The 22,597-nt window shown below is 38.9% G+C and overlaps 3 protein-coding genes across 3 annotated transcripts; all 3 read left to right on the top strand.

Annotated features, from left to right (window-relative positions):
- Positions 1-465: 465 nt before the first annotated feature.
- rsl24d1 (ribosomal L24 domain containing 1) lies at positions 466-2,610 on the top strand. The gene is made up of 6 exons (XM_026364660.1): positions 466-621; positions 1,302-1,415; positions 1,502-1,574; positions 1,674-1,737; positions 1,886-1,971; positions 2,213-2,610. The coding sequence occupies exons 1-6, from the start codon at positions 541-543 to the stop codon at positions 2,287-2,289; spliced, it is 495 nt and encodes a 164-aa protein (XP_026220445.1). The 5' UTR covers positions 466-540; the 3' UTR covers positions 2,290-2,610.
- A 1,192-nt stretch (positions 2,611-3,802) lies between these two features.
- LOC113165274 (cAMP-regulated phosphoprotein 19-like) lies at positions 3,803-5,796 on the top strand. The gene is made up of 3 exons (XM_026364663.1): positions 3,803-3,988; positions 4,475-4,597; positions 4,679-5,796. Exons 1-3 carry the CDS (start codon positions 3,944-3,946, stop codon positions 4,847-4,849), a joined length of 339 nt encoding a protein of 112 aa, XP_026220448.1. The 5' UTR covers positions 3,803-3,943; the 3' UTR covers positions 4,850-5,796.
- Positions 5,797-8,447: 2,651 nt separating this feature from the next.
- Positions 8,448-22,422, top strand: LOC113165852 (unconventional myosin-Va-like). The gene is made up of 40 exons (XM_026365624.1): positions 8,448-8,739; positions 9,099-9,209; positions 9,819-9,990; positions 10,281-10,425; positions 10,542-10,698; positions 10,794-10,937; positions 11,132-11,213; positions 11,320-11,427; positions 11,528-11,634; positions 11,743-12,008; positions 12,120-12,201; positions 12,284-12,424; positions 12,528-12,653; positions 13,250-13,333; positions 13,631-13,753; positions 13,934-14,031; positions 14,140-14,226; positions 14,348-14,456; positions 14,541-14,752; positions 14,835-14,991; positions 15,419-15,658; positions 15,806-16,054; positions 16,325-16,418; positions 16,505-16,647; positions 16,935-17,048; positions 17,359-17,493; positions 17,649-17,705; positions 17,913-18,140; positions 18,251-18,318; positions 18,617-18,691; positions 18,787-18,985; positions 19,365-19,458; positions 19,558-19,701; positions 19,802-19,956; positions 20,042-20,131; positions 20,234-20,384; positions 20,472-20,754; positions 21,203-21,377; positions 21,466-21,546; positions 21,669-22,422. Exons 1-40 carry the CDS (start codon positions 8,713-8,715, stop codon positions 21,819-21,821), a joined length of 5,466 nt encoding a protein of 1,821 aa, XP_026221409.1. The 5' UTR covers positions 8,448-8,712; the 3' UTR covers positions 21,822-22,422.
- The last annotated feature ends 175 nt before the right edge of the window (positions 22,423-22,597 follow it).

The following is a 22,597-nucleotide window of genomic DNA, read 5'->3' as shown; positions in this document are numbered from 1 at the left end:
GTCTCAGCATTGTAAGGATTTATTTACTGTACTTTTCCGTTCTTGTTTATTAATACTGTTTTATTTGTCAGAGTAATAACACAATTACAACAAAAACAAAACTGAATATAGAGATATGAAATTGTAAACAAAGTTAGTTTGTTGTGGACATATTGTTATATACAGGCTTCATGTGCGTTTATGAAATGTTACATTTGTAGAGATGCAATACTGTAATAGCGATACAGAAAATGAACGACAAAGCATGCAGGATGTGGTTATTTCATTTTTATTTATTTATTTTCTTCAGAATTGAACCCTGTTTGCCTCCATACAAATAAGATGGTCATGTCCTGTTGAACACTGAAGGATCGAGCTTCCAAACGCTGAAGTCGCCTCCTTTACACTGAATCATTTGAAGCACAGTGAAGCTGTGGTTCCGGCAGGGGGCAGTAAACTTCCGCCAGGAGCTGCAGCTGCGCACTGACACCAGGAAGAAGAAGCGACGGACGGGGCGGTCTTGTTTTTGTCAGCGTCGCACGCAGCACTTCTGCTGTGAAAATGCGCATCGAAAAATGTTATTTCTGCTCGGGGCCGGTGTACCCCGGGCATGGGGTTATGTTTGTACGGAACGACTGCAAGGTAATGTTATTTTTCTGCCTGATATCCGTGTAACTTTAACAGTCAGCGTTGTTCCGTTAGCTGGCTAGCTGATTGATGCTAACGTTAGCTCGCTAGCATAACGTGTTGGATTCTCTCACGTGGATCAGACAGTGTTTCAGTGTCAACCTAAATAACCTAGTGATTAACTACACTATGCAGCTGGGGGAAATATTGTTAACGTCATAATTTCTACTTGATAGTGTTTTTTTTGCCTTTTAATAATTTTACCTTAAGAACGAGGTATTTCTCGAGGTTGGACATTTAAATAGCAGGGCCTCTGTTTTGGCTAATGGAGTAACTGCGCCCTCTGAAGGTACCACCGTGAAAACATGAACTTGAAATGGCGATCTGTGGATAAATTATAAACATCTCAATAGTCTTAGCTCCACGCCAACAAATACTAGTGCAGAATATGTAGATGCTAACGCGTTATGTATACAGAACTTTTACCTTTCCTCACTCCTGCTGAGACAACAAAGGTAAAACATAGGCTTAACAAACAAATACGTAAATAAATAAGGTGTTACTTAAAGAGGAGTTGTGGAGTTAATATTATTACATAATTATTTGATAGCAAGCTGCTGAAATTTGTACCATATTTTCTTGTTCTTAACACAGATTGTCCATTTTTTTTCAAAATTTCCTTTTAATAAATGTAGGCATTCAGATTCTGCAGATCAAAATGCCACAAGAACTTCAAGAAGAAGCGTAATCCAAGAAAAACAAGATGGACCAAAGCATTTAGAAAGGCATCAGGAAAGGAGCTGACAGTGGTAAGCTGGTTATCTATAAAGCAGTTTTTCAGTGCGCATTGGTTTATTTTACTGTTACCTAAACATCAAACATGCTGCTTTTCCAGGATAACTCCCTGGAGTTTGAGAAACGCAGATGCATTCCTGTCAAATATAACAGGAATCTGTGGGACAAGACAGGTATACTATACATTTATTTCTGTGAAACACTTCCTTTCAGAACATGTGATTGTTGGATTTTTGAGCAGAGCAATTATTTTTCACAATTATCTTTTATAGTGGAAGCAATGAAGAGAGTGGAGGAAATCAAACAGAAACGACAGGCACGATTCATAATGAACAGGTGAGCAATTCATTTTTCACAGTTCATGCCAAGTTCATGTTATATTGCATCTGGCTGTTACTGTTTTATATTCAATGCAAGGTGACGAATACGACTTTTTCTGAATTGAGATTCACTTTTTTTGTCAAAAATTTTGACTCCACTATAGATTAAAGAAGGGCAAACAGTTGGAGAAGGAGGAGGCTATCAACGAAGTGAAGAAAAATATTCACCTTATCAAAGCACCGCATGCAGGTAAAGAGTCATCAGAGCCAGCAGTTGGCAAAATGAAACGTAAAAATAATGTTATCATCTACAAATAGTTTTGATTTTTTTGGTGACACTATTTTAATTTAACTAAGCTGCTGTTGTTACAATTTACGTAGTATGGATATTCTTTTAAATAATTAAGGAAATTGTAAACAGTGCATATTAAATGTTAGTTAATAAGTCTGTAATTTCAGCATTGTTTAAACTTTGTCTTTTATTTTCACAGGAAAGGCCAAACAAATGGAAGACAAAATGGTGCAGATGTTAAAAGAGGACATCGAGATGGGGGATGAGGATAATTAATCTCATGCTTCAGGGTTTCTTTCCATGTAATGAAACTCCAGAGCAAGTTGACCTTGTGTTCCTTGTACACAGGGTTCTGTGAGCCTGTGTACTTTTGTTTTGGAATTTAATTTCCAAATGGCAGATGATGGACACAGTAATGCTTTCAGTTTTAAATTGCTGTAAAAAAAAACTGAAAGCATTGACCTTGCAAAGATCCTGCCTCCAAAGCAGCAGCAATTATCCACATGTCTCCCAGTGTGTGGTGTCTGGGGCTGTTATAATTGATTCTATCCTGATGCATATTATAATGTTTACTTTAACAGACAAAATATTGAAAAGGGCAAAAAATACACAAATAAAAAAAAATATACAACATTAAAAAAATCTTTCTGTACCTGCTCTTCCCTTGTGTCTTATTTTCTGTGGTGGGATGTTGCAGTACAACTGCACAGTTAACCATAGTTAAATTCATGGAGGTGCTAAGACACTATATATTTGTTAAAACATCAATTAGTCATTTTTATTTTGTTACATATATTCTAGATAGATAAAGATAGATATATGCTGATAAACTATTTGCAACTGTGTTGACAAAGAACATGGAGAAAAGGAAATTGTTGCAAGTTTCCTAAATGCATACGCATAATGTGGGATGCAACCACGCGGATAAATAGAATGAACTTCGAATGAAATCTAAACAATCTAGATTGTTTCTGCGATAGGACAGCTGCAATGTTTCCTATCAGTCTAATTTGTAAGTACTTTCTAATGTAAAAATTAAGATTAAAAAATAAAAATGTTATCCATCACACCATTTTACTAACTGTTCTATAATAGGGCATAGATGACTTTTATAGGTTATAAAAAAAACTACAAACCTAAGGACATAAGCTATTCTTCTTTCACTTCTTTATTCTAAAACGGGGGTTAATGTGTATTGATGTAGATAGTTTGTTGATTTTGTCATCAGTCAGGAGAGCAGACAGTTGACATATTAATGACAAATGCTAAACTAAAATAAATAGAAAGATTGCATAGCCCGACAGAATACACTTTATAGAGAAAATAAGTTGTCAAATTATTTATATTTTTAGCCTTGTATGTATAATACTATAATAAAAACATAGAATCTCGCGGAGGTAAGAAATATTTCAACTAAACTTAAACAGGAATTTATGTATATTACTTTTTCACGTTTTCTTATAATGTGTTTTATTCTGATATATTACAGAATATTATAAATATAATAAAATATTACAATATTATTCTCCTAGAGATTGGGATTTTGTGGACATGCGCTTATAAATATAGGTCTACTCATAAATATATTAATAAGTCAACATATTTTTTAATAAATACTGTATACGTGCATAAAAACACGAAGCTAGCACTCTTCTATGCATGTTCTACTAAATAGAATTTATGGAGCAGAGGACTACTGTTTTAAAAAACAAATCTCGGTCGCTTGATTAACAATCCTGTGATAACGATCTGATCCCAGTCTCCGTCCGTCTGCTTCTCTGGCATCGATTCACCGGCCTGTTGCTGGACAGGCTGCTGCTGTCGCCCGCCTCGTCGCTGACACTGGTACCTTTCATCTTCCACTAGAGCAGGTTGCACGGCTAACGTTACATCTACCGTTTTGTGTCCAAAGCAGGGTTACAATACAGCAATGTCTGAGGAGGTTGAAGAGACAAGGACTGCGGAAGAACAGCAGGTGATTTACAACGACAGACTGCACGTTTTAACTAGTTTTCCAGCGCTAGCAGCACGCTGAAGCTGGTAAATTAGCAGGCGGCTAGCAGCATGCTAGTAGCAAGCAGCTGGTTTTGGCTAATGTTATCATCGATGCTACCGCCGAGCAATTAGCAAGTTAACTGCCATCATTTGTAGGTACAACATAAGAAATATCCGGCTGTTTGTTGCCAGTCCGTTGGTTATCATAACCTCTTCATTATCGGCTAATCCCATTGATAAAACGCTAACTTAAATGACACAATAAATACTGGCGCAAACACCAGTTGGACTTTACCTTTATGGTCGAGCCTGAATGTTATGCAGAATAATTAGTTCACGTTTATTAATCATAATGTTGTATGCATCCCGAAATAAATATTATAGTTTTTCCTTCTTCCAGACAGGTGAATGGATCATATGGTGACTGGATAATTTCTCAACTATACACTCTGTGCTCTTTCAACAGGAAATGGAGGACAAAGTAGTCAGTCCAGAGAAAGCAGAGGAGGCCAAACTGAAGGCCAGGTATCCTAACCTTGGAGCCAAGCCTGGAGGCTCAGACTTTCTCAGGAAAAGGCTTCAGAAGGGGGTGCGTTTCAGACCAAGTATCGCATACTTATGAAACAATAGCAGTGTTATAGAAGTCTCACATTAAGTTTTCTTGTTTCAGCAAAAATATTTTGACTCTGGAGACTACAACATGGCCAAGGCAAAAATGAAAAATAAACAGTTGCCATCAGCCCCAACGGAGAAGACTGAGATCACAGGAGGACACATCCCAACACCTCAGGACCTGCCTCAAAGAAAGACGTCAATTGTGACCAGCAAACTGGCTGGTTGATTGTTTTCATTTTTACCTTTTTGTTACCATTCCATCCCCCATTTCATATCAACCTGCTCTTTATATTTTTGTTAATATTTGCCTTTATATGTATTCTCTAAGAACAAGTTATGTACCAAACCAAATACTTAAAAAAAAATTGGAAACTGTCAGGTACTAAATTGTCAGTGAGTTAAGTCAAACCAAATAGTACATGAAAATGTTTCTTGAGAGATTAAGAGCATGAAATAGTGACTGATTTCTGAACTTGTTTAAATATTAATGGATGTTAAAGCTATCTTAATTTCTCTGAACATTTTCATTTTAAAGATGTATGCCTCCATACAGTTGCCACAATATGAGTGAATAGCCTGTTCATCAGCAACAAGGAATCTTATCTTCCATGTTAGGCAAAAGTACTTATGAGTTATGACCACAGACGGAAAACATCTTTTTGCATAGATGTGTGCGTGAAGTAGAAGTGTAATTTGCAGGTATGTCTTCAGTTTTTCACTGTTTTGAGTGTTCATTTGCTCACCTGGAGGCATATCTGTGTGAATATTGAACAAGTGAAGTAATCCTGCTTATTTTCCTAATCCTCGTTTGTTTGTGATCACAGTGAAATTCTGTACTGAAGATTGGATCACACACACACTTTGTAGCCAGTTGTGTTTTAATTCATTTTAGTGACATTGGTTTGCCAAGATTTGCTGCTGGTTTCCATTTCATCTTAACTTCTAAAATGGCCTTAAAAGTACTGTACTGTTCCTCTTGAGCAATATTTGCTCCCTCAGTGAAAATCTTAGTTGTGAGTCTTGCCTGAAATGTCTGTCACTGTCTGACTGGAATCACTTAGGAAGAAACTCTCTTGACATGTCTGGAGTGTGCATGTGCATTTACTGTGCAGTCACACTGTGCCATTTGTTTTGTAAATAAAATAGTTTTGCATAATATCTTAAGTACAATTACTTGATTATGTCCTTGCATTTTTTCTGTCATTAACAAACAAAACCATGATGTACTAATAATCCTGTATTCCTAAGCACCAAGAGTGTGAACTGTAAGGTGAATTCATAATCATTGTGTTTTGAGACTGCCAGATGAAGATAAGTGTAATACATACAGTATGTTAGGGTTGTTTTTGTTTTGTTTGTTAGTATCTATTAGCCCACATTTATTGTTTTTTATTTCTATGTGTTTTTTTAACAATTCAATATCCCTGTTTATTGGACTTAACTTAATGAAGTCTTTCCTCCGTCAAAGAATAATGGTGAGACATAGGAAGACCTACTCCATTCTGAACTCTGAATAATATATTATATGGCTAGGTAACAGAAGAAAATTAGTATGTTTATTCCTCAGTATGAGGCCATAAATAAATGTTTAAAAGAAATAGTATATAAATAGTGATTCACGTGAGGCAGGTGTAAGAACCTTCATCAATATTAATAGAACTGACAGTGAATTATGTTTAATAGCCAAGTACCAAATAAAGACTCTACAGGTGTAAACTAAACTTTTTAAAAGAAGAGTTTACATTTGCGCTGGAAACTGTAAACAAACTTTCGAAGGTGTAAATATGAAAATGACTAATCTGGTAATAATAAAAAATGAAGGTTAAATATCCATGTAACTTAGTAACTCGGTGTGAGATACAAATGTCAGCTGTCAAGCGATAAAATTCTGTACTTCATCACTGTTGCTCATACAGGAGCTCTCAGCCACACCATCAAATACTGTAGTATTTAGTATGTAGTATAGAAGTATCAGGCTCATATGATGGAGGAGATCACTACAAAGCTCTTTGAGTCCTTGGTTCTTTGTAAGAAATTCCGAGTAACTGAGTAAAAGTAACAAAATAGAAATAGAAATACTCTACAACTACAAGTACCTGAAAATGGTATTTGAGTTCATGTATCTAGTTACGTAGCTGTTACATTTACCTCCTCTTTCTCCTCTTCCTTTTTCTTCCTCCACCTCCTATTGTTACTCTTCCTCTTCTTCTTCCTCCTCTTCCACTTCCTCTCCTTCTTCTTCATCCAACTCCCATTCTCCCTCCTCCTCCTCTTCTTCATCCTTTCCTCCTCTTCTTCTTCTTCTCTTCCCCCCTTCCTCCTCCCCTCCTCCTCTTCTTCCTCCTCCTCCTCCTCTTCCACCTCCTCGTCTTCCTCCTCTTCATCCACCTACTATACTTCTTCTCTTCCTCCTCTTCCTCCTTCTACTCTTCCTCCTCTCCCTCCACCTCCTCTTCTTCCTCATCTTCCTCCACCACTTCTTCTCTTCTTCCTCCTCCTCTTCTTTCTTCTGTTCCTTCATTTCCTCTTCCTCCACCTCTTCTTCTTTTCTTCTTCCTCCTCTTCTTCTCTTCTTCCTCCTCCTCTTCCTCCTGCTCTTCTTCTTCCTTCTCTTCCTCCTCCTCTTCCTCCACCTCTCTTCTTTTCCCTCCTCTTCTTCTTCCTCCTCTTCCTCCACCTCCTCTTCTTCTTCCTCCTCTTCTTTTTCCTCCTCTACCTCTACCTCCACCTCCTCTTCCTCCTCCTCCTCTTACTCCACCTCTCTTCTTTTCCCTCCTCTTCTTCTTCCTCCTCTTCCTCCACCTCCTCTTCTTCTTCCTCCTCTTCTTCTTCCTCCTCTTCCTCCACCTCCTCTTCTTCTTCCTCCACCTCCTCTTCTTCCTCCTCCTCTTCCTCCACCTCTCTTCTTTTCCCTCCTCTTCTTCTTCCTCCTCTTCCTCCACCTCCTCTTCTTCTTCCTCCACCTCCTCTTCTTCTTCCTCCTCTTCCTCCACCTCCTCTTCTTCTTCCTCCACCTCCTCTTCTTCTTCCTCCTCTTCCTCCACCTCCTCTTCCTCCACCTCTCTTCTTTTCCCTCCTCTTCTTCTTCCTCCTCTTCCTCCACCTCCTCTTCTTCTTCTTCCTCCACCTCCTCTTCCTCCACCTCTCTTCTTTTCCCTCCTCTTCCTCCACCTCCTCTTCCTCCACCTCTCTTCTTTTCCCTCCTCTTCTTCTTCCTCCACCTCCTCTACCTCTTCCTCCACCTCCTCTTCTTCTTCCTCCACCTCATCTTCTTCTTCCTCCACCTCCTCTTACTCCACCTCTCTTCTTTTCCCTCCTCTTCTTCTTCCTCCTCTTACTCCACCTCTCTTCTTTTCCCTCCTCTTCTTCTTCCTCCTCTTACTCCACCTCCTCTTCTTCTTCCTCCTCTTCTTCTTCCTCCTCTTCCTCCACCTCCTCTTACTCCACCTCTCTTCTTTTCCCTCCTCTTCTTCTTCCTCCTCTTACTCCACCTCCTCTTCTTCTTCCTCCTCTTCTTCTTCCTCCTCTTCCTCCACCTCCTCTTCTTCCTCCTCCTCTTCTTCCTCCTCTTCTTCCTCCTCCTCTTACTCCACCTCTCTTCCTCCACCTCCTCTTCTTCCTCCTCCTCTTCCTCCACCTCCTCTTCTTCTTCCTCCTCTTCTTCTTCCTCCTCTTCCTCCACCTCCTCTTCCTCCACCTCCTCTTACTCCACCTCTCTTCTTTTCCCTCCTCTTCCTCCACCTCCCTTCTTCCTCCTCTCCTCTTCTCCTCCTCTTCCTCCTCCTCCTCTTCCTCCACCTCCTCCTCTTCCTCCTCCTTTAGTTGGCTTTAGTTGTCATGCGCGTGTTAGCCGCTGGGAGGCACGAGAGCAAAGCGTGTCGGGGCACGCGCAGCTGCGTGTCCGCCGTTGCCGTTGACTGTTGCCTGTTGACTGTTGCCTGTTGACTGTTGCCGCTGGTTGAAGGCTCAGAAACGAGGAAAGGGGCTCAGAAAAGTTCACGTTTCATCGTCTAGAGGCAGGAAAATGTTTTACCCCTGTCGCTGCAGGCAGAGACATTTTCTGGGGACTTACTGAAGGAGTTGGAAGACATGGCAGCCTCTGAACTTTACTCTAAGGTAGGCATGTTAGAGTCCAGCTCTTCACCACGGTTTCCTCAAGCTAGCTAATTTATCGTCAGTATATGTCACCGCCAGTTATGTCCGTGAAGAATGGTGGTTTAACGTAACTAGTGCTATTCACTGATAGTTTTTAACTGTTTTAGTGCTGTTTTATTGATTTTAAAATGTGTCTACTACTTATAATCCGCAGTATCCATCCATATGATACACAAACCTGCTGTCTGCTGATTTCTGCTCAGCCTCTAGCCTTCTAGTACTGTAACGTTACGTGTCATTGCTCTGGTTTTGTAAAAGACTTTTACTGTGAAGTGAAGTGGTTGAAAAGTCCCTGACCCGGTTTCCCCTGTGTCCATCAGTATGCCCGTGTATGGGTCCCAGATGCAGCAGAAGTGTGGAAGTCAGCAGAGCTTATCAAAGATTACACTCCTGGCGACCAAACACTGTCTTTGCGACTGGATGATGGCACGGTGAGGCAGGGAAATTACAACACACACACACACACACACACACACACACACACACACACACACACACACACACACACACACAGAGACATACCCACACACACAGACATACCCACATAGTAACACAAAGTGAGACATGGGCAGCGAAATAGAAATGGGTGTGTGATGTGAGCCATGAACACATTTCTCAGCAGGAATACTGACAAAGGTTTGTTAAATGCATATAGATTCCTAGTAAAGTCAAACACTACATGCTTCTGTTTGCAAAACCTACTGTGCAAAAAGCTTGTGTAATGTAATTGCTTCAAAATAGGTGGATGGTAATGTCTGTGCAATGTAGGTGAAATTTCTCACTCAGCGTTGTTGCTGCCTGCAGCTCTGATCTCGAGTTTGGGCATGCACTTCAGGTATGGAAATAAGTGTTATCATGAGTGAACATGAACAAGCTAGGCACAGTGGTTGCTGGATAGCTTCAATGACGAGTAGAACTTAAACCATTATTTTTGTGTTTAACTATATTTGTTTTTTTATATCTTTTTTATCAATTACTGTGGTTTACGTAAAATAAAATCAACTGTTAATCAAAGCTAACATCTTCTTTGTCTTTTTTAGGAGTTGCAATACAAAATAGACCCCAGAACCAACAACCTTCCACCATTAAGAAACCCCAACATCCTGGTGGCGGAAAATGACCTCACAGCTCTTAGCTACCTCAATGAGCCTGCAGTGTTGCACAACCTTAAAGTGCGCTTTGTTGACTCCAAGTTGATTTACACATACTGTGGTAATGAGCGCCATCTCTTTTGACTCACACTATCACTGTCACTGTAGACTTTGGAGCCCTGCTCACTCTATGCTCTAACATAATCTATGGTACATTTTGCTGATTATAGTGGTGCAGGCTGCTTTTAAAGGAACACACTAAAATGCTTTGTATACATTTGTCATGAATATTCCACACAGACCAACTAGATGTAGAGTATCAATTTATTCATTTATATCCATGTTAGATAAAAGACATTTGTGCTGTTTTAGTAGACCCTAACTGAAAATGTATTTCCTTTTGGTATTCAGGAATTATCCTAGTTGCTATAAATCCTTATGAGAACCTGCCTATTTATGAAACTGAGATCATCAATGCCTACAGTGGGCAGAACATGGGGGACATGGACCCACATATATTTGCAGTAGCAGAGGAAGCCTACAGACAGATGGCGAGGTTTTGATACTTCACATTTAAATTGAAATATAAACATATATAATGTTTGCTTTCTTATGTGGATATACTTTGTTTTAGCTGAGATTCGGTCTGTATGTTGTCATATTTTCATGCAGGGATGAAAGAAACCAGTCTATCATAGTGAGTGGTGAGTCTGGGGCTGGAAAAACCGTCTCTGCTAAGTATGCTATGCGTTACTTTGCCACAGTCAGCAGCTCCTCAGGTGAGGCCAATGTTGAGGAAAAGGTTCTTGCCTCCAACCCCATCATGGAGGTAACATTCAACTCTTTAGGAAAATAAATTAGTATTATTGCAGATTTAAAAAAAAAAAAAAAAGAGGTACTGATACATAGCTGCTTGTTTTTTAGGCCTTTGGGAATGCCAAGACGACAAGGAATGACAACAGCAGTCGCTTTGGGAAATACATTGAGATTGGGTTTGACAAGAAGCATTGTATTACTGGGGCTAACATGAGAACATACTTACTGGAAAAGTCTAGAGTTGTGTTTCAGGTAAGTTGCATTGCCTTGGATTTAATTTGCAAGGTAACAACCCCCCCCTGTCAGTATATGACCTAATACATAGAACAATATTTTTGTATTCTGGTGCATTGTTTAAAGGTACTAATTTTACTGACTATGTTTGTGGTGATTTCTGTAATTTACATACAGTAGATCCTATTTTACTCTGTTTGTATTACCTATAGACCTACAGAGAAAGGAACTATCATATATTCTACCAGCTCTGTGCCTCTTCACATTTACCAGAGTTCAAAGCCTTCAAGTTAGGTATGCAAGCCAGTTTTCCTTGTGGCACAATTTAGAGTTGATTGACCAGTAAGTCCATGTCTAAGTCTAAATTAGTGCATTATTTTATATGCTTTAATGTTTAAAGGTTGTGCAGATGACTTCTACTATACTAACCAGGGTCAGAACCCCATCATAAATGGAGTAGATGATGCCAAAGAGATGCGCAATACCAGGAAGGCATTCTCACTTTTGGGTGAGTGTTAGTTGCATTTTAATAAGATTGGCACTTACATGTTGAAGAAACTATATTTTGTACATATACATTTTTTATACATTCTTCTGTTTTATTGTAGGGATTGGTGAAAGGGATCAAATGGAGATTTACCAAATTCTGGCAGCTGTTCTCCATCTTAGTAATGTGGAGGTGAAAGATCAGTCAGCAGATAGAAGCAGCATCTTGGTAAATACTGATTTATGAACACAGCAAGGAACGTTTGATATATGTACATTTGGTTAAATTCATTTAACATTAGTTTAAATGTTGTTTAAATGTTTAATACTCATCCAGCCAGATAATGTCCACCTGATGGTGTTTAGCGAGTTGGTGGGGGTGCCCTGTCAAGAAATGGCCCACTGGTTGTGCCACAGGAAGCTCAAGACAACCACAGAAACCTACGTCAAGTCTGTCTCCAGAATGAATGCAGTCAATGGCAGAGACGCCTTGGCAAAACACATTTATGCCAAACTGTTCAGCTGGATTGTGGGCAGTATTAACAGTGCCTTAAAATCAGGAGGAAAACAACACTCTTTCATTGGTGTGCTGGACATTTATGGGTATGTTTGTTTGTGTGTGTGTGTGTGTGTGTGTTTGTTTGTGTGTGTGTTTTAAATTTATGTTCCAATGATAGACATATATGTTTAATTTCAACATGAATTTGTCTTCAGGTTTGAAACATTTGATGTCAACAGTTTTGAACAGTTTTGCATCAATTATGCCAATGAGAAGCTTCAACAACAGTTCAACCTGGTATGTGTCTTTTCCTTCCCAACACACTACTTGTCTGGTCAAAATATACAAGTAAGTTATTTTTAGCTGTCACTCCCTGCAGCATGTCTTCAAACTGGAGCAAGAGGAATACATGAAAGAGGAAATCCCATGGACACTAATTGACTTCTATGACAACCAGCCATGCATAAATCTCATAGAGTCTAAGCTGGGTATCCTCGACCTTCTGGATGAGGAATGCAAAGTTAGCTACTTTCCATTTGAGGAATCTACACCACACTATGTTTTTTTTGAGTAAGCAGTAGGGCTATGACTAACTGATGTGTCAGCTCTTCCTCTTTCCTTAGATGCCTAAAGGCTCTGATGACACATGGGCCCAGAAACTGTACAACACCCTCTTGAAGCAGAATGCTCACTTTGATAAACCCAGGTTATCAAATAGAGCTTTCATCATCCACCACTTTGCAGACAAGGTACTTAATTGCCCAGTAAAACAGTGTTTTATGCAACAGACATTGTGTCTCTCTGTTTAGCATGTCTTACAAAAATAGGTTATTGGTTCTAGCATAGTGGTGGGATCTTTCTATAGGGTGTTTGCATGCACTATGTGTAGCTGCACAGGTTTCTTCTGGTGTTCAGGTATTTCAATAGTCCAGATGTGTACAGGTTAGATTAATTGTAAATAAATGTAAAATAAATTGCTTCCAGGTGCAAACATGTTTGATTGTTTGTATGCGTTCACCATTTGAAATACTGGTGACTAGTCCAGGGTATAAGCCACTCTTTCACCCAGTGTCTGCTGGGATAGGTTCCAGCTGCCCCCTAGCCTGAGCAGAACAAGCAGTGTGGAAAATGGACGGATGGATGCATGAGTCATATTTTCCCACCAAAAGCACACGGAGGGTGATGTCGAAAATTGTTATGAGTTAGAATTATGTGCCTTCACCACAGTTTTATGATTCTTTTTATTAAAGCAGGTCTAATCAGTCTTCTTCAGACTCTGGATGATGAATATGACCTTTACTCTTTTAGATGAAGAACACTGTTTAACCTGGTCCTTTGTGCCTAGGTGGAGTACCAGTGTGAGGGCTTCCTGGAGAAAAACAAGGACACAGTCAACGAGGAGCAGATAAATGTGCTGAAAAATAGCAAGGTGAAATAGTTTGTCAACTGTTTATCATATTTTAATTTTTATTTTAGTTATTAGACCTTCTTGATTAGTCCTATTTTTTTAATAAATATATTCAGCGTTATTTGATGTCAACTGTTCCTATCAAGTGCCAGAAGTGTTTTTGTCCCAAAGCCCAAGGCACACACCCTGGAATTGTTAAACCACAACTATTGGAGGAAATAGGCTCACTTTTTTATTTTTTTAAAACACTGCCATCTGCTGTTCAATGACAGCTTTGTTTTCTGGTGCTTTGATTTCTGAAAAAAATAATCTTTTCAGTTTGATCTACTGCTGAAGCTGTTCGAGGATGATGAGAAGGCAACTAATTCTAACAAGCTTACCAGCGTCACAGGTAGGCCTGGACAGACTCAGAGGGATAATAAGAAGACTGTTGGACTGCAGGTGAGACCATTACCAGAAGCAAATGACATGTGGTGGTGTGTAACGGTTTTGAAGATGATTCATAACTGAATATTCTTCTCAGGTGGCCAGTGTTTAGTTGCCTTTAAGTGAATTAATAACCACCAAAAACATGTGATTTGTTAATGCTGAAGTATGTTTTTGTTCTTGTCTTTTTCTCAGTTTCGACAGTCTTTACATTTGCTGATGGACACACTAAATGCTACAACTCCACATTATGTACGCTGCATCAAACCAAATGACCATAAAGCTCCATTTAGGTAAGGAAGATGATTTCAATAGTCTGTTTCATATAATATCAGCAACAAGCATAAATAAAACAGTTGCACAGACATTTTTGTAACAGATGTTTGTTATCTTTTAAAAAGCTTGGACCCTGTGAGGGCAGTGCAGCAGCTTCGGGCATGTGGCATCCTCGAAACAATTCGGATCTCAGCAGCAGGCTTTCCATCTAGGTAGCATATTAGTAACATGAGCTGGTCCACAAAATATGTGCACGGGTAATTGTATACACACTTATATATTTTAACAAGTGATCTATCCAACTTTCTTTTACTTTCTATACCACTATTGTAGATGGACCTACCAGGAATTTTTTTGTCGTTACCGGGTCCTCATGAAGCAAAAGGATGTGCTTTTAGATAGAAAACAGACCTGCAAAAATCTCATGGAAAAGCTTATTAAAGTATGTCTGAATTGTGCAAATTTCATTGACCCACAGAAATATGACATATTACATATGCCACTTAGTTTTGTGTTTTTCCCCTAGGACCGTGATAAGTATCAGTTTGGCAAAAACAAGATCTTCTTCAGGGCTGGTCAGGTGGCTTACCTGGAGAAAATGCGTTCTGACAAACTACGCATGGCTTGTGTCCACATCCAGAAGACAATCCGCTGCTGGCTGGCCCGCAAGAAGTACCTCAGGATGAGAGACTCCGCTGTCACCATTCAGAGACATGTACGAGGCCACCAGGCACGATGGTATGTTGACAAAAAACACCAACAGAATAAGGTGGTTAGAGGCAATAGAAATATATTACATGTTTTTACTTTTTTCTGCCAGTTATGTCAAGTTTCTTCGAAGAACCAGAGCAGCTATTGTTATTCAGCGTAACATGCGTATGTGGGTGACCAGGAAACGCTACCAGCAACAGCGCTCTGCAGCTATCACCATTCAGTGCTTCTTGAGGGCTTACATGGCTAGAAAGAAGTACTATAAGGTAATGTTAAGCTTATAAAGGAAATTTCTTCTCTTTCCCAGTGAGTTTAAAATATTTTTTAAAGGATTTCATTCAACCCATTGAGCAACTGGCTTAATAGATAGATTACATAGATTACAATAACTACAAGTAATAGTAACAGCTACCTCTATGAAAACAGGAATTAATGCCTATTAAGCAAAATGTTAAAAAGTTCCTTTAGATACAAAGGAAGCCCAGATGAGTCACGTTTTGTAAGTAACACTGCAGACACAGTGAAGGCTTCTAGCAATACCTTTGTACTAAGCAGTACATTAAATGCTTTAAATGTATATTGTTGAACACAAGAGTTCTGCACTTCACTTTACTTGATAAAAATAACACTTATTTCAGGTATTGTAATTACCATTTTAATTTTAAACATAACCATGTACATTAACTTTTACAGTTGATGTTTGAGAAAAAGGCTGTGGTCATCCAGAAGTGGGTAAGAGGTTGGCTTACCAGGCAGCATTACAGACGCGCTGTGGCAGCTATTGTCTTGCTGCAGAGCTGTGTACGTCGCATGAGGGCCAAGAAGGAATTAAAGAAACTAAAGGTTGAGGCACGCTCTGTGGAGCACTTCAAGAAGCTCAACATTGGCATGGAAAACAAGATTATGCAGTTGCAGCACAAGATAGACGAGCAGGTGCGTGTGTGAGAGTATTGATGTCTAGTTTTGTCTGCATTAGCTGTTTACGCTGTAATCTACCATTAAAAACCGTTTCTGGGGAAATATTGGGTCATTGGGAGTTGTCAAATCACATGCAAAGCATGTGTGTATCTCCCCCTGCAGCACAAAGAAAACAGAGAACTCAGTGAAAGGCTGATTGCTGTGGAGAAGGCCCAGTCTGTGGAGAAAGAGAAACAGAGCAAGGAGATTGAAATCCTAAGGAAATCAGAGCAAGAGGCCAGAGCCAAAGCAGAGACACTTCCCTCACTACTGGAGCAGCTCTCATTTCTTCAGCATGAGCTGGAAAACACCCGCAGAGAGAAAGAAGACCTGGAAGAGCGGTCAAATATTTACAAGGCTCAGACTGAGCAGGTAGGCCCACTGTCACCTAAATGTATCCAACTTGACAATATTTCTACATGGTTCTCTTTCTTCAAATATCTGTAACATTAATAAGTGAATTAATTAATTAGTTGGGTTTATGACATAGCATTAATGGAGATACCTTCAGTGGTATTCAGTTTAATTCATATTGTGGCCTACACCCCCATACTATTATTCCCTAATGCTGACTGTATTGCAAAGCCTTGTTTCCCAAAAGGCAATTAAAGACTCATGATTTTTGCCTCCTCTCACAATCAGGTGGTAGAAGAGCTTAATATGAAGAACACCTTGCTTAACACAGAGAGAGATGAACTGAACACTGTTATACTTGAACAGTCGAAACAGATGACAGGTACTGAGTAGTTCACTACAAACCTTTTTCCATTTTGCTAATAATAGCTAAATTCATAATAAATATAGAATATTGTTTTGTTTTAGAGATTACAACCAACATTGAAAACACAAAACAGCTGGAGAAGGACTTAACTGAAGAACGTGCACGCTACCAAAGTCTGCTGAGTGAACACCTACATCTAGAGGAGAGGCACAAAGACTTGAAGGAAGAGATGAATCTTGACATTGTAAGGAATTGTATTTTGACTTCATACAGTTCTTAAATGAACAGTTGTTGTCATTTGATACATTTGTTTAATAGAATTGATCAAGGTGCTAGAATTGCTTTAGTAAATTTTTATATGATGACATTGGCCCACCAAGCACACTGAAACTGAAACTAGTACCAGTCAGAAAAAAGGTCAAACCTTACTAGGAAAATAGGACATTTGACATGTTCAAAGCATTCATGACATGTCTGGCTAGTTTTTTCCATCTGTAACATTCTTTGTTATGTATTTTTATGTCTAAACAGAGTTCAGTCAAATCCAGTCACAGGAGGACAGACTCCAACTACAGCAGCAACTCTTCTGAGTTTAGTCAAAGTTTAGGCTCTACAGAGGGAGAAGCCAGCTCTGTACAAACAGAGGTAATGCTAAACTGCACAGGAATACCTGAAAGTGATGTATGTTTGATTGTTGTATTGCTGTTGTATGTTGCTGTGTAGAAGTCTACAGGAAACAATACATTAATTGCACAAAAAGGACAAAAAATAGAGGGAACTCTTGTGTCTAGATTTGCATTTTTGATGAATTTACAAAGAACAGAGGACTGGGAACTCCTTTCTTGGGACAGCTGTGGGAATAGTTTTTTTTCTGGCCTTTCAGTTGTAATCCCATTAGTGCAGCATTCTAGTTAATTTGTGAAGAGATTCACCAACTAATGCTGTGTTTTGTTAGGATGAGATCCAGTCCACAGTGGACCTGCCTGTTCTTCTAAAGCTCCAGAGAAAAGTAAAGGAGCTGGAGCAGGAGAAACAGTCACTACGGCAGCAGCTGGATAAGAGAGAAGAATCCCAACAAGAAAAGACAAAAGTATGCATTTAAACACTTTCTTTTATTAATGGTGAAATGAAAAACAGGTCAAATGGACCAAAACGTGTTTTATCTGTAAGTTTTTTGTTGTTGATATTTATGACTGAATGAAATTGATTTAAATTCTGTGTTTTTTGTTTTTTTTTCTAAAAAAGGAGGCAGAGGAGGAAAGAACTATTGGCAGGACAGAACTGGACTTAGAAACACTGAAGGTATGACTTGGTGTATCACATCAAGAGATAGATCTTTTTTTTGTGTGTGTGGGTGACGTCCACTAGGAATCATTACATTGGTATACATTGAAAAAGTATTGTATAATATCTCAACATTTGTATTGAAGATGAAGCAGTAGATGAATGGAAACTTAAAGAGTAATTAGGAAATGCTTTATTACTTTATATTTGTCTACATTGTAACAGCGGCAAGAACTGGAGTCGGAGAACAAGAAGTTGAAGCAGGATCTAAATGAACTGCGAAAGTCTCTGACCGATGAGAAGAGTGACTTGCTACCTCCTAGCCCGGGCTCTCTGCCCTACAACACGCTGCTTGAACAACTCAACTCTTCCAATGAAGAGTTGGAGATGCGAAAAGAGGAAGTGCTTCTTCTCCGGGCACATATGGTCCGCCAAGAGGCTCTTAAACATAAGGTAAGGAAGTAAATTAAGTTGATTTTAATTTTATGGCAGGAATCTTTTTATCTTCACTGTTTTGACAAAATACGCATCTGACGGCTATTAATTTTTCTCGTGAACTCTAGGATTCTCCACTTGGAGGAAGTGTGAGATTAGATCTAGGTGAAATTTCCTCATTCCCTCATGTTGACAGGTAAAGCTTCCACTGTTCTCCAATTCTACAGGGTATCTGCTTGTCTTCTTAGAAATTTATTAATGCTTTATTTCTCTCTCACTGCAGCAATCTGTAGTAGCTAGGAAGCTCAAACCCTTTTAATGAGCAAATTTTGATTATAGTAAACCTTTTTTTTATTAGTTAATCCATCTATCAGTTTTATTGTGTTTATCCAGTTCTAAGTCTCAATAATAAATTGAACTTGGGAACTCTGCAGAAACCATTATCCCCTCTCAGAAACAATCCCTCATCCTCATTTTCTGATGTACCTTCTCAGATCCTCTGACATCCACACATTGAATGAAGATGGAGAGCTGTGGCTGGCTTATGAAGGCTTGAAAGAGACAAATAGGTAATAAAGTCATATCTTTGTGCTTCCACACTTTTGAACATACATACATGCCCAGTGGAATTGACTTACTACCTACATCTACCTACATCTTCCAGGCTCCTAGAGTGCCAGATGCGGGAACAGGAACATGTTCATGATGAGAAATATAGGAAGCTGCTTGAGGAGGTGAACAAGTTAAAGGAGGAAAAAGAACAGCAGCACAAGCTGTTAACTCAGAGCCTTCACCTGCCTGAAGATGCTCGAATTGAAGCAAGCCTGAAGCATGAGATCACACGTCTCACCAATGAGAACCTGGTCAGTCTCGTCAGTGGCAGCTAGACTGCCAGATAGTTTTTATTTTTACAAAGCTCCTTGATAATTAAATAAACCGATTTCTCTGTCCTACACTGGATCTTTACCTTTGAATGGTCCTTCTCATAGCTAACGTTTTAAAATAACATTAAATGCATCCATTCTTCATGAGAAATTGGTAATTTATCAGCAAGAAATAATCATAATCAAATTAGTAGAGGTACAGGATGCAAGGAAAGTGTTTGAAGATGCTCATCTTACTCTGTTTTTAATGGTTTAATATTTTCACTGTTTTAAAAATCTGCAGTTTGAGGCTGTCTTGTTTGCCCTCATACTAATCCAATATGTTTCAATCTATTATATTTCAATCTAATATGTTTAGGACCTCATGGAGCAGCAAGAGAAGCAAGACAAAACTATCCGCAAGTTGAAAAAACAACTTAAATTCTACATTAAAAAAGTTGAAGATTTTGAAGGTAATCATGATGCTGATTGTTTGTAAACTATATTTTCTTGATGATATTAGCACAGAATTAATCATTTCATTGCTCATATTGTGTCTTTGTTATGTTTAGCAAGCGCCCAGCAAAATAATAATGCCTCCATGATGAATGCACCTGTCAGAGCAGTTAATATTACTCGCAAGGAGAAAGAGTATCAGGGCATGTTGGAGTACAAACAGGGTGATGAAAGCCGCTTGCTTAAGATTCTGGTTGTAGGTATGTTAAACCTGTTTTTGGTTAAGCGAAATATTTTTCACAGACAATTAAAGGCAACCTTATTTAACAATTTTGTTCTGAAATGTTTGAATTTTCTCAGATCTGAAGCCTCGTGGTGTTGCAGTCAGCTTCACTCCTGGGCTTCCAGCTTATATCATCTTCATGTGCCTACGATATGCAGACAGTGTGAATGATGATCAGAGAGTCAGCACTCTGCTCAATTCCACCATCACTAGCATCAAAAGTGTCATTAAGGTGCAGTATATAACTATGATCTGTATAAATAAAGCAACATATATATATTGATGTAGTTTAGTGAATTTTTTCACTGTGTTTACAGAGAAGAGGAGATGATTTGGAAATGGTGTCTTTCTGGTTGGCTAATACATGTCGGTTAATGCATTGCTTGAAGCAGTACAGTGGAGATGAGGTAAATTTGAAAATGTTTTCATGTCAGATTTATGGTTACTGTATGTTTTTTTTTTTTATTATTGTTAACCCTGGATGTCTGTACATTGTCTGTAAACTGTAGGTCTCCGTGACACACAACACTGCTAAGCAGAATGAACACTGCCTGACCAACTTTGAGCTGTCAGAGTATCAGCAGGTTTTTTCTGATCTAGCCATTCAAATCTATCGTCAACTAATTAAATGCATGGACGACATCCTGCAGCCCATGATAGGTGATGAGCCATAATCTCACTACACATAACTAATAATGTGTTCTTGAAAGGTCTGAGCATAAAAGTTATTATCTATGTTATCTGTAGTGGCAAGCATGCTGGAGCATGAGGCAATCCAGGGTGTTTTAGGGTCCAAACCAACAGGTCTGAGGAAGAGAAGCACCAGTTTCTCAGGGGAGGGGGCTGTTACAGTGGAAACCCTCCTGCAGCGACTTGGCCTCTTCCACACCACCATGAGTCAGCATGGGATGGACTCAGACCTCATTAAACAGGTGGTCAAGCAGCTGTTTTATATCATCTGTGCAGTCACCCTCAATCACCTGCTGCTGCGGAAGGACATGTGTTCCTGGAGTAAAGGTCTGCAGATCAGGTACACTGAGGAGCACACAGGAGCCATTATATTATATGTTATGCAATGAAATGTAAACCAAAGAGAAAGATAGATTTATTGGCCTTTGTTTACATCATACAAACAAACATCATGCAGGCAGAAACCTGCACGCCTGAACCTGACGCATCATTACACTGTACAATATTGTAATTCTTGCATTATTCACCATCAGTCCCCATTCAATAACTCATAACATTGAAAACATGTTTTTATAAAGATTTTTTTTTTCCAAATGTGTAAAAAAAACATTTTTCCTGACATTCTAATTTGCCATTTAAAACAAATTCTAAATATATTTATGTATTTCTCCTAATGGCCAAATGAGGGTGCTATAATTTAAAATATTAGAAAACCTAAACTCAATCCTAGCCTAGGTTTCATTTCGTGATCTCACATTTTCATCACTGAATTGTTTCTCTCGCTCCAGGTATAATGTTTGGCAGCTGGAGGAGTGGCTGACGGAGAAGGAGATGGCAGACTGTGGTGCCAAGGAAACTCTGGAGCCCCTCATACAGGCTGCACAGCTTCTGCAGATAAAGAAGAAGACCGAGGCAGATGCCCAAGCTATCTGCAACATGTGTACTTCCCTGACCACAGCACAGGTCCAACATCAGTAAAAGTTCAGCCTTCTAAATATGTCATAATAATATTTTCCTAGGGCTTCATTGTTTTTTGTTTTTTTTCTGGCAGATTGTGAAAGTGTTGACTTTATACACCCCAGTGATTGAATTTGAAGAGCGAGTGTCAAACTCTTTCATCACAACTATTAAAGTAAGTAGTCGGAAGGTTTTTTTCAGTGTGGGCAAAAACAGAGTGCCCTATTTTTGCACAGTCTTGAGGTTAGTAATACTAACTGGAGCTAATTTTACAAGACCTGTTTGTTTATATTGTAGAACCTTTTGAAAGGCAGAGTTGAGTCATCTACTTTGATGATGGATGCCAAGAAGATCTTCTCTGTCAACCTCCCCTTCACACCATCATCCGTGGCTCTGGACACCATTCAGATCCCTGCTAGCCTTAATCTGAGCTTCCTCACTCGCATCTAGACCAGAGATGTCTGACACTTTGTTCTGACTTATGTTTAACAGAGTAAAAACACTTTTTCATCAAAGTTTGTACCTGGTGCATATGTTTTCAGTATTGCTGATTATTAAAGTGCTGCAGCACAATAAGGATATTTTTACATTGTTTGATAGTTGTTTATATGTATTAGCTTTTCAGCCAAAGACAAATAACTGCACAAACACTGAATATGCAAAAGTGCCTTTCAAAGGTCATCTCCTGTCACCTTAAAGTATTGTCGATACATGTATAATTTGTGAATTTGGGGGTTCATTCCCTTATTCATCTGTATGTATTTTCTTCTTGCCGTGTTATCTAAAGCAAAGTAAGGAAATTTGTTCTGATATATTTTACAACTAGACACTTATTTAAAATTTTTAAAATGCCTACAGAGCAGTTTTTATCTGTTACTTGTACAGCTGCTAAAATTTGACGTTTAAAAACTGCCAACTCATGTGGTGTTGGTTGATCCTAGCTCAGGCTCTTCACACAGATTTTAATTATGTTTTCTGTGTCTTTGTATTGACACTGGCACAGTCATGTCCTGTGACACAGTCATATAATAAAGTATGAATTTGTACTGAACATCATGTATCCTCCAAGCAACAAGTATATGTTTGGGAGCATAGCTGCAGATTTGGACTTCATACAAAACACTGAAAGTCCTGCTTTCCATAGATTGGAAGCTGTGTTATGTTGTTATATCCTGTTATCTTTTATTTGTACATGTTCAACATAGCTGGACATATGAACATGCCTT

The sequence above is a fragment of the Anabas testudineus genome, chromosome 6 (genome assembly GCF_900324465.2).
Source record: "Anabas testudineus chromosome 6, fAnaTes1.2, whole genome shotgun sequence".
Taxonomy (NCBI): Eukaryota; Metazoa; Chordata; class Actinopteri; order Anabantiformes; family Anabantidae; genus Anabas; species Anabas testudineus.
The sequence above is the reverse complement of the archived record's forward strand: the minus strand, read 5'-3'. Positions and strand labels throughout refer to the sequence as shown.